This window comes from Planococcus citri, chromosome 3 (genome assembly GCF_950023065.1).
Source record: "Planococcus citri chromosome 3, ihPlaCitr1.1, whole genome shotgun sequence".
Taxonomy (NCBI): domain Eukaryota; kingdom Metazoa; phylum Arthropoda; class Insecta; order Hemiptera; family Pseudococcidae; genus Planococcus; species Planococcus citri.
Window position 1 is genome coordinate 33,981,166 of NC_088679.1, and position 12,365 is coordinate 33,993,530.

A 12,365-nucleotide genomic window follows, 5' to 3' on the forward strand; every position below is an offset into this window, starting at 1 on the left:
AAGGTTTGTATAAATCTTGTAAATTATTATTGTAATTACCATTCTGTGCATCTCATAACTTCAAAAGTCAAAAAAGATGATTTTCAAAAAAACAATTTACCTCGATTTACCTACAACTTCAGCAAAAAGTTTAATATTTTAAGGGGTTTTTGGTAGAGACATTATTTATAAATATAATATTCTGTAGGTAGTTCATTATGTTCTTCGAAAAATGATACTTGAAAACATTTGGACAATAATTAAAAATTCCAAAAAAATTTTAATTCTGATTTGAAAAAAAACCGTTCTATTCAAATAATTTTGAAAAAAACAATCGGAATCTGCCCTTAAAATGTTTTTTTTTTCCAACAGAAAATCAAATAAGATTTTACTTTATTCTTCATTAAATGAGGAGCTTCATGGAAACAGGAAATCTTTCGGGGCCTCATCCCTTAAAACGTTGGTCGAATTGACATGGAATGATCCTTCAGTAAGTATGTCTTCTTACATTATATAAGGGCATCAGCTCTCGAGTTGGAAACTGTGATGTTTTACTTATCTACGTTTTTGCCAACAATCGGTTCCATTTTATTCACCGAAAATTGTCAAATTGAAATGGTCGTGAAGTACCTATAGTGGACGCTTCATTATAAATAAGGAGAAATCAAACGTTCATTGATTAGGTACCTTTTTAAGAAAGTTTAGTTCAAAATCACCCAGGCAAAAAATGTCTTGATCTCGAAAAACAAATGATTGTATAGGATTATAGGATGACATTTTTTTTTAAATGGTTTAAAAAATGGAATTTGGTGAAAAATCTCAAGGTGCTAGTTATTACGCCCAATCTGGCAACACTGAAAAATTATCAAAAATTTAAAACATTATGTTTATGTAAATTTAGAACACGTTTATATTGCATTACTCCATAAATTTTGACATTTTTTTTGACGATATTGCAAATTTCAGATTTTGTGTTGAATTGAAGTTACGATTGCGTGTTATTAAGCATGGGTAATTATTATTAAATTAATTAACAAATTGTCAATATTTCTTATTACACTGCTACGGAATTCGTAAGTTTGTATTGTACGAGTAGATTCAGTTAGAAGTTTTCATTAGAACTAAGATTGAAAATATCATTTTTGATTTCAGTTCAGAGTTGAAGAAAACATTGGTTGTAACGAAGGTGTAATCATTTTGATGATTTGATACGTTAAGCGTTTGCGAATAGCTCATTGAAATACAGTTACAGGTAAGTTAGATTTGTTTTTAGAATTGTGTACTTAATTATACTAAATTATATGTACCATCGTTAGAATTCAAATCATCATTTCGAAATCAAAGTCAAACCTCAACAGTAGAACTTCCAAAGCTATTACTATACTAAATGTCAAATGGATTGATCGATGTTATTATTGTTATTGTGATGAAATGTTCAAATTTTGATTTCCTGTTTTGAAAGATGACTCATGTACTTCCAAGTACAATATTGTGGGCTTGATTTTGATTTACAAAATTTACATGTCTGACTATTGTAATGTCTAATGTGTGTGGTTTGTGGTTAAATGATGTCTATTTTTTGTGTACCAAATCACCCTGCTATATGTAGTTAACTTTTCAACATAGGTAAGTATTTATTTGACGAATTTCAGGTTTTGCTGGAGGAATCAATACATACCTATCCATCTTTATTATCAGTCTGCAAATCTTTCAACGAAATGGCCGATCTTCCAATCCCAAAGCCGGACGAAATTGAACACGAATGGATATTCAGTCCTAAAAAAGTGCATTGTTTGAAAGATTTAGCATCGGATAAACTAGTCCAAATATTATGGCGCACGAAAATTGAAGAAAAACGCATCAAAGGAATTCTCTGCACGATATATGACAACGAGCCGCCAACCATACTTGATTTAAAACATCGGTTCATTGAAATCACCTGGAATAAACCTAACGAAAAACCTGAGACAAGTAACTGCAAAGAAAATATATCCGCACCATTGTTAGCAATCCAATCAGCGATGCAGGAGTACGCTTGCTTTTTGAAAAAGGAATGTCAAGATTGGGACAACAGCTTTGTTTCTTATAAATTTTTGGAACGCCCTACGAAGCAGATTACTGTTCTGGATAGATTTCATGATTTCATTTATGAGAACGAGGGTTTCATCGATGATGTGCGTACTGCCAGGAGTATGATTTCTTGTGGTCGTTTCAGTGTCATCGATCAGTATGCAATTGCTTGCAGTTATTGTTTCGAGGATGAAATCCGACGTATATGGCCGTTGTTATCGAAAGAAATGGACATAGTTAGTGTCTCTGCCGAAGAACATTATCTAATTCACTATTGGACGCACGTTATGATGAACCAGACAGAAACGCTGCATTCTGCTTCAACTATGCTCTTATCTGGCTCGTTCAATGAATCATCTATGCAGTTCTTCTTCGATCAAATCCCAACTTTGGAAAGAAAAGCGCAAACTGTTGAAGACATTTTTAATTTCGATATGTCTACGACGACATTATGTATGCGATATCTAATACCAAAACAAGACGACGAATTTTTAAAAGTTCTTGTATCTTATTTTGGATTTAAAATATTACTTCGATTGATGTCAAAGGAATACGACCGTTTTTATGTTTTACCGTTCTGGATGCGAACGAGAGATTTTTTCAGTGGCGATGCATTTGTGAAAATGCTTCTAGATATCATAGACAATGTACAATTTTACTTGCCTCGCCCTATTGCTGGTACTTTCGAAGAAGAACAGCGTCTTGAACATATCTTTGATATGTACACTAAACTTATTTGGGACAATTCGCCGGTGCAGTTGAAACAATTTGCTACAAAATTTTTTCAATTTGAAAAACCCGATTATTTTGAAGTTTTCAATTCTATCATCACTGGCACTAATAATGGTAATGCATAAATTATTTCTATTCGTGTGTTGTTTTTTCGTTTTACATACTTTGTTTCTAATTATTGTGCGTGAATTTGTTGCTGTTAAGTGTTATGTAGTACTTAGCTACCTACCTACCTATAATAGATAGTACATAGAATATTTATCATAATTACTCTTGATTGGAATTTTTTGTGATCGTGATTTAAATAGATGATTGAATTTTCAACATCGATTATGAATTAAGATGATCTTAAAATAGTTTAGACCCTAAAACAAAATTGTTTTTCTTGTATTTTTGTTAATTTTGATACTCGTATTTAGATTTATTTGTTTCAAACATTTTTACTTTTTTGCAATTTTTTATTAATGCTATAAATTTTTTAAACGATTTTTTCAATTCTCAATTTTTGTCACAAACCACCTGCTACACCTGCTATTTTTTCTGATACCTACCTAAATTTGTTTGAAATTCTTATTGTATTTTGAAACTTAAAAATATTGAAAAAAGTATCAAAAATAACGCGAATGAAGAATCGTTGAATTCAGGAAAAAAACTTCAATTCAATCAAAGCTACAGATGAATTTACTTTTTCAGACCTTTTGTACGAGCCGAAAATCAAATTAGTCTAGACAAAACGACAGAAAGGAAGAAAGAAAAATTAACGACGCAGAACACAATCGTCGCAACGTATTTTATTTTTTTTCTACCATCGCAGCAATTTTTTTAAAAAACAACTGCGCGTTACGTTTATCAAAATCCTCGTCGATGTTTTATTTTTTCAATTTAGATCTGGTCGATGAAGCAATCTGTAATGTACACATCACACAGCGGAAGAAATTGATACAGTTATCGTAATTTCATCAAAATCAAAACATCCAGAAACTGATAAAGAGAAACATCAAACATCATGACACGAATGAAGAATGAAAGGTGAAACTTGTAGACAAGACATCAGACATTCGATTAAACGAGACAAGAAAGTACCTACGTGAAGTGGTAATCAATCAATGACGTCACCTCGAACAAAGGCTGCGTGTGTGAGAAAAGTAATAAATATTTATTGTTTTATTTGCGAAAACAAATCTGCGTGGTAGGGTAAGTGTATTAGGTAGAGGTACCAAGTACGTTTGAAAATTTGAAAATACATGTGGAAATGTAGGCACCCATTCGGCGTAGGTTGCAAAATAAAAGAAGAATGACCGCGAACTGGACTATGCTTATCTTTCGCACGAGATAGGTCTGGGAACGTGTTTTCATTGATGGAAGTGGGATGAAGGAGGAGTGAGGGGAATGATATTGGCAACCGAGATAGCATTTTTTCATTGGGTAAATAACAAACAAAGATTGACTCGTCGATATCCTGACGCAAACAGCAATAGCCTTTGCGGCTTTTGATTCGAAAATATTCTTTTCAATTTAAAAATTCATTCATAAAACATGTAGGTATTTCAAAACTGTGCGCTGTGGATAACATGGTTTGTTTTTCAGTGAAACGAATTTTGTGTTGTGACTATTTTCGTGTCTGCGATAAAACCTAACCTATTTTTTTTTTGGTATTTCCATAACAAAGGCTGTGGCATGTTTTTCAAATAGACATACAAAGGATGTTATTTTTGAGTAAATTTCTCAATTTTTGAAAAAATAACGTCACGAAGAATTTATATTCAAGTCCAAGAGTCGAGAGACGTGGAATAGAATCTCAAATCACATATTTAGGGTCAGAAAGGGGAATTCCTGCGTATTAGCAAATAGCTTCATTTTTTGAAAAAAAAAGCCCCACTTTGGAGCCTCATAGCTTTAGGTACCCATTTTGAACTAGAGGGCTGAAAAAAAATTTTTGAGACACTTTCAACTTAAAATAAACTATCACCTTGAATTTGGTCAAAATCATTCAAATATTAGCCTCAACACCTATTCGACACTCTACGTCAATTTTTTACGATACACACGAATTTGTTTGCAGAGGGAAACTCTCGACGCAGATGTAAATTGTAAAAATAAGCTTTTAAATTGAATCGTAGTTAAATACACGCGCCGTGTTTGCACAGCCATAAAACCAAGGAAGAAGAAAATTGCGACGTGGCATTTTTCACTACTGGGTAAAAAAAAAATCGTCGTTAACACGAGCTCATCGAGCATCAGAGTAAGCCTGGTAGTCATACCGATATGAATATAAACTGACCGGTAGTGAATGGTTTTCGAAGAAAAATCTGACCTTGGCGGGCGATAATGGGTGATAAGAACGTGTGTATAATTGCGACGGTGACGCTGACGTCTGCGACGGACAGACAGACGCGGACGGGACGCTGCGGTGCAGTTGCACATGCATCAATAATGTTACAATGACTTGTCCGTTAGCAGCATAATCCGCTATCAATGGAAGTACCTACCTAAGTTACTACATAAACTTGGGTTAGGTATGTATTACTGGTGAAGATTACGTGGGCAACGTGGAGAGTATTAACGTATTTGTATACGGTTTGTTGTAAACAAACTGCTTAAGCTTAAGCTTTGATACGATATTGTGTGTTTGCTGCTGAATACCTACCTACCTACCTACCTATCTATCCGATGTCGTAAGATTTTATATTTAAGATATTGAAGAAAGAAAAATACACTCGTTTATCATTTTGTGATTAAATTAAGGATATTACGTTATTTTTACGAAGAAGAATAAATACATATCTAGGGTTGGTTCGTGTACTCAGTGAGCAACATGTTATCAAAACATTTATGAAAAACAAAAATAGTCCACAGATAAGTGAAATTAATGGGAAAAGTACACCTAATCGTGAAATGGAAAAAAAGCGTGATGAGATGAATCAACCGTCTTCCTAAAAATAATCTTTCCTTATCATATTCAGTTCCGTTTGGAGGAACAGAAGAACAGCTGTCGAAATTGATTCATTAGGTAATTGTACTGATAACAAACACAACAGCATAAATACCTACGAGTAGATACGTAGATACGTTCAAAAATTTTACGATGGGAAATGAAGGGGAGAGAGAAAATCCTTTGAAACTTCTGAATTGTAAGCTTTGACTTCATTGAAACCCTATGATTTTTTTGAACTGTCAAAACTGTAATTTTAGGGAGCTGCAATTCACAGGTTTCCACGCATGCTAGTGTCACTGTCCACCACCAAGTTGAATGGGGCTGACATTTTTGAAAAGAACATAATCTGAAACCCCTATAATCAAAATTTCAACTGACCAAATCAATTTTCCAATTTTAGTTGAATTTTAAAAAATTCAAAATTGACTATTTTTGACAATTTGTGCTTTGTTTTCTAAAAATAAAAAGTGGACCTACTTAGGCAGGTACTTATATGTACATAATTGTAGGGTCTATCACGAACAAAATATTTGGAGGATTTTGACCAATATAATTCAGTGTAGACCTTCATTTTGAGTTGAAAGTCACTCAGAAAATTTTTTTAGCTCTGGAAATGCCACTGGAGGGGAAATATCAAATATGGGTTTTCAAAAGGAACAAATTTTTGAAAAAAATATTCTTTTTTTACTCTAAGCCTCGCTTAATCTATTTCGAGAAAAATGATGGTAAGCTAGGCCTTTTCCGTCTAAATCCATCACATGAGATGTTAAAAATCTGCAAATCGCTTATTTTCAGGTAAAGTCATGTTTTGAAAATTTTTTCTTCTCAAATATTTCACATTATTCGAGCCAAAAAATCGAAAGATATGATTTTGAAAACTGGGGAAATATTTTGGAACGCACTGTATGACGCCAATTTTTTTTGTTAACATTAAAAATTTCAGAAAATCAGAGAAAATTGCCAAAAATTTTACAAATTATTTTTTTCGATTTTTTGACTTGAATCATGTGAAATATTGAAGGAGAAAAAATTATCAAAAAACAAATTTACCCAATAATACTTGAGCGATTTTTTAAATTTTCAACCATTCATTAGAACCCTAAAACTTGAAAGTAGACTTGAAATTTTATGGGGATGGACTAAGTCGACGCAGAGATGACCCTTTTTTATGGTATATTAAAGAATTTTCATTTTTAGGGTGGTTGAGAATGAAAAATGGAAATATTCATGAAATTTCATGCTTATAAATTTCCGTTGACAAGGCTGCAACTCTCCAAATGAACCGATTTGCTTGAAATTTTGAACAGTGATAGCGAATATGATGTAAATGACCCTTTTCTACGGTACTACAAAAAATTTCCATTTTGGGAGTGTTTTAGGGAGGAAAGAAATTTTCAAATTGGGGAAAAGGGGGTCAAAAAATATTTTCTGTGAAAACTGACGTTATAATATTTCGAAATAAACCTCAATTTATACCACTTTACCTACGAAATTGAACTCATATTATAGTTTTGTAGTATTCTTCTAGTGAGAAACTTTGTGATTTAAAAAATTATTCTAACAATTCTTTTAATACCCGAATTCTTGTTAACAAAGCTGTAGGTCATTTACGTAATAAATATTTAAAAACAAAAAAAACTCGTGATATATGTACATCAAAAATACTTTTGAAAAGCAAAATTACCACCAACCAAAAAAAATAAACAATTAAAGAAACAAAAAGAACTGTCAACAAAAATCAGCTAAGTAATTTTAATGAAAAAATTCAAGATCACTCAGCAGCTGTGATCAGAAATTGATATGTAATTTCAAATCAATCTGGTATGTACTTACCAAAATAAAAAATATCCATAAGTTTGAGAACTGAATTGAAAAACCGAGCCAAGCGCCAGCGGAATTTATCGGTCCGGTTTTTCAATCCAGTTCTCAAACTTATGGATATTTTTTAGATTGATTTGAAATTACATATCAATTTCTGATCACAGCTGCTGAGTGATCTCTGCTTTGCGATGTTAGATTTTTGTTGACAATTATTTTTGTTTTTTTTAATTGTTTTGTTTTGTTTTGTTTTTTTTTGGTTGTTGGTATTTTGCTTTTTAAAAGTATTTTTGATACATAGATTGTAAATTTCCAAAAACTTTTGCCCTCGCTTTAGAAAGCTTGTCAAATTCCGAAGCTATAATTTAAAGATTACAGATTTTAGTTCAAGTTTGTTCCTAAATCGACGCGTTCTTAATTTTTAAATCTATAAAAATACAATAGGTAATGTATTTGATTCCAATGAGTCATCCAGTTGGGTCACATTCGTCAACATTTAATAGGTTTTTTATACGAATTTAGAAAAATTGACAGCGGCACAGGTGTGCAAATGAGTCAAATACCGTACCTACAAGTTTCGTTTATTTCTGGGTGTCTATTATTTGAACAGACTTTCTGATATTTTGCAACTCGCGATCAATTCTTTTTCTTCTTCCTTTTTTTTTTTTTTTTTTTTTTTTAGTTTTCTGGTTTGGTTTTTAGGAATATTGTGATTCGCTTAGAAAAAAATAACAGAACACAGACAGTGGTTCACGATTGTCCGATTGTCATAGTTGCAAATTATTCTCAAACGCAAATATTTATGTATCGATCGAGCTTTTTTCAAATCGACCCAAAGTATTCTTGATACCCATAACTTCAAAAATTGAGTAGGTAAGCCTAAATATTTTCATTTTTTATGATTATTTGATATTTGACTTTTGCATTTTTGGATAAAAAATATGCGAAAGCCAAACTGAAGTAATATTGTTTCATTTCTTGAACTATATAAGTTAACAAAAGCTCTCACCCTTGCCTTGCTCGGGCCAATCACAGCTTTTGGTTCCAAAATAAAATTTTTTGAAACTGATAATTCAAATTTTGAAAATGAGGAAAACAGCAAAATCAAGTCTAAAACAATGTTGTTTTATTTTTCGAATTATAAATTTTTAAAAGCTTCTGTCCTCGTATTTGTACTTGTCTATTCCAAAATTGGAATTTTTTGAAAATTACCTATTGTTCACATTTTTAAAAGAATGTCAAAACCAACAAAATGACCTCTTTATGTCTAAAATGATACCTAGGATCATTGTTTTCATTCTTGAATTATGAATTTATGAAAGATTCTGCCCTCATTTCGTTCGGGCCAAAGTTGCTTCACTATTCGAAAGTTTAAATTATTTTCGACAGCTCTGGTGTTAATTGTTTTTCATTTCGAAAATTGAAATCTACAGAAAATTGACCACGGAAATTATGAGAATAATATCAAAGCTACTTAAATTCACATTAAGTAATGCTATTCACTCTCCTAAATATTATCAGTTTTCAAAAGCTTTTGCGTTTGCTTCGCTCCGGCCAACAATTGTTTTTGAAAATAAGACGACAAGGAAACTGATTTTTCTTTACTCAATTTTTAAAGCTTTTTTCATCTCTTATTTGCTGGGGCTGATTTGTTGTCATTTCGGTACGTACCTAATTAACATTTTCAGAAAATAGTAGGCATAGGTAACTGAAATTTGAAGGATGTCAAGGCTCAAGCCCCCTAAATTATGTAATTATGAAGATCTTATTTCGTCTTTATGCATTTATTATGGATACCTATGATACATTCTTGATTAAAAATATTTACAGAACATGTGCGAGACTAAGTATACCTACAACTAGTCAGTTTCAAAGAGTGAATAGAAATAGGTACCTACAGTCCTACACACAATAAAATTTTCACACTATCCGAAAAAGAAAAATGGTAACTCAGGCAACTAATGTAGGTATCTTGATTCTGTCTTGAATGATTTTCAATCATTCTTCTTTCTGTTGCTCTGATCTTCTCCCTCAGACTCAGAGCTACCATCACTTTCGGTCGGATTTCCATGATCTTCTCTCTCAGGCTCAGGGCTATCATCTTTATCAGTCGGATTTTCATCATTTATAGTTTGATCATCTTTATCAACCTTTAAATCGAAATCTTCATCATCAATCACTGGACGTTCTAATACTTCATTAACTGCTAATTTCAAAACCAACTGTTCGTTTCGCCTTTTTTTAGACAATCGATCAATTTCTTCCCTCTGTTCTTCTGAGAACATGCTCAACGAAAATTCGCCCACAATTACATCAAATTTATACGTTAATCCAACACCTTCGATCGATTTCTGATTAATTTTACACGCATAAATATACTTGGATGGCTTTGCTCCGACATCGGAAGACGAAGTCTCGTATTTAATTTCCGTCCATTTCAAGATTTCAGTTCGATCTTCGCAAATTCGATTCTTTTCTTGGAAAAAGGGGCTATTTTCTATTACAATTAATACACCGTGCCAACAAACCGATGAGTCCAGACTGCTATCGCAATCATTTGTCTTGTATTTGACGATTTTGTAGATACGATGGGGAGCTCGAATAGTGAATTTCTGGTGCTTGAAGTATACGTAATTATCTAAAAGTGCCAGTAGACCTTTTAAACTGCGACTTCGGGGTAACGCAAGTACACCACTGACACCTGCGACTATTCGTAATGATTTACCGGAAACCTACGCACGAAATGAAAAAATATCGAAGAATTGAAATTGAAAATTACCTAGGTATGTCATAAATCATAATGGAAGATTCCTTATACATACCTGAGTCAAGGCGTACAAATATCGGTCCAATTTTTCTAGGATTTTTTTAACCGTACTTCTCCAAATTGGCACGGTTGTTATATTAGAACATATGAGAGGCGAAGAAGATCCAAATTGGAATTGATCCGTTGGAATTAATGACCATTTTTCTAAACAATCAAATTCTGCTTCGCATTCAGCTTTCTGCAATCCTAATTTCAATTGCAATCCATTAAATGCTTTCTCTTGGCTTTCCTTGATTATTGAAATAGAAAAATATTGGATTAGATAGGTAAAGGGCATCTAAGAACTGAGAAGGTATGCAAAGAATCGAATGCCTAAATCTTTTTAGATAAGTAGCTATGATACCTGTTCAAAAAGTGAAACTCAATTATTTCTACATACTTCTTTATAAAACGAATCTATGTCGGCGTGAAAAAACAATTCCTCTCCTAAATTGTAATTTTGACACGTTGGCATTGGGTTTATATTATCCTTTCTGATTTGGTATTCAATTTTTCGAAGCCGATTCGCTTTAAACCAAACTTTAAATAAAGGTATCCATATAAATTCCTAAAATTATTATCCAATCATTAGTTGCCTAGTCCAAACCATGAAAATGATGTTTCTCTTCATTTAGATATTCACCATTATTGGCTTGGACTCATCCAACTGTAATATGACTTCTTCCTCAGTCTTGCTCATTTCAATCAAATGTTGAAAAAACTTCGTCCATGATGATGATTTTATTTCCAATAGATATTTGGTTGATTCGTAGCTTTCATAATGAGAAGGCACGAATCCTTTCGATTCTTCAACATATATCTTAACACGGTTTGAAAAAAATTGCGCAATTACAAATAATCCGAGATTTAAAAAAAAAAAACAAACAAACTATTTTACCTACTTCGTAACCAAATTCAACAGTTTCTTTGAACCATGCCATAGAGAGCTTCTGAGGATTTTTACATTCATCAGGTGGGAGACTTTCATCCTGCATGTTTTTCACAAATAAAGAACCGTTGGAAAAAGAGAATTCTTTATCAAATTCTCGCTCATCGATGGTCTGAGCTGGGCATACTGTTACCCAAGACGTGTGATATTTCAACTCGGGCGAATAGTTATCTGGGATGGCAATAAGTGAGTTCTGTTCTCGATTGAAGATTAAAGCTAGAAATTCAATTATCATTACTTTTAATGGAAATAACACCTGATATTAAATTATAATATTAAAAAAAAAAAACTAAAGATGGCTGTACCTTTGAAATACCCAGCAAAACCAGCATATACTACAGAATTAAAATACCAAAATATAAACCATACATAAAATTTAGATTCCATTCTTGCATTAAAATTTTGGAACAACTTTGAACCACACGATCACAAATTTTATAAAGTAAGAACAGATTGATCGTCTTTTTTTTTTTTTTTTCAAGATTGATCGTCTGTTGTTAAATCGTGACACGTTTCGCAGAATATTCCATCTGTTTACACAGAAGTAATAATGGGCCCTGCCTAAAAAATACGTCGATTGCTGGTGTGACATTCTTTATAGCAAACAGCCTATGAGAAAAATACACGAAATTAAGTACCTATGTAATTTAGTTACGTATTTTTTACATTAAATCTGAACACCTGAATTTTCAGTCTCATTTTTCAAAAATGCATATCTACCTATTTCTAATTTTCTCCAAAATTTGAAAAAAAAATTTTAAATTTTGGGTCAAAATATCCAATTTTTGACCACCAAAATTGACTGGTGACCCTGTTGAGCTATTGAGATCTTCAAGCAGATTTTTGAATTTTTCAGTTCTCAAAAAATATATATAATAATTATGAATTTTAACCGAAAGTAACGGATTTCGAAAATTTATGCGAAGATAACTCTAGATTGATCAATCAATTCGGCTATTTTTATGATAATTTTTTCGACAGAAAAACTTTCTACTCGAAAATAGGATAGATAGAAACTAAATTTCACCAGCCTTAGATAATTTGATCAATTTGTTGTTTTGTAAAAAATAAGCCAA

General features: G+C 32.3%; 2 protein-coding genes across 2 annotated transcripts; one reads left to right on the forward strand and one right to left on the reverse strand.

Moving 5' to 3' along the window:
* The first annotated feature begins 1,103 nt into the window (after positions 1-1,103).
* Positions 1,104-3,017, forward strand: LOC135841136 (uncharacterized). The gene is made up of 2 exons (XM_065357952.1): positions 1,104-1,231; positions 1,632-3,017. The coding sequence occupies exon 2, from the start codon at positions 1,698-1,700 to the stop codon at positions 2,904-2,906; it is 1,209 nt and encodes a 402-aa protein (XP_065214024.1). The 5' UTR covers positions 1,104-1,231; positions 1,632-1,697; the 3' UTR covers positions 2,907-3,017.
* Positions 3,018-9,434: 6,417 nt separating this feature from the next.
* Positions 9,435-11,524, reverse strand: LOC135840580 (uncharacterized). Its single transcript, XM_065357201.1, has 5 exons — positions 11,243-11,524; positions 10,984-11,160; positions 10,741-10,908; positions 10,357-10,590; positions 9,435-10,266 (listed from the first exon to the last, which is right to left on the reverse strand). Exons 1-5 carry the CDS (start codon positions 11,522-11,524, stop codon positions 9,529-9,531), a joined length of 1,599 nt encoding a protein of 532 aa, XP_065213273.1. The 3' UTR covers positions 9,435-9,528.
* Between the last annotated feature and the right edge of the window lie 841 nt (positions 11,525-12,365).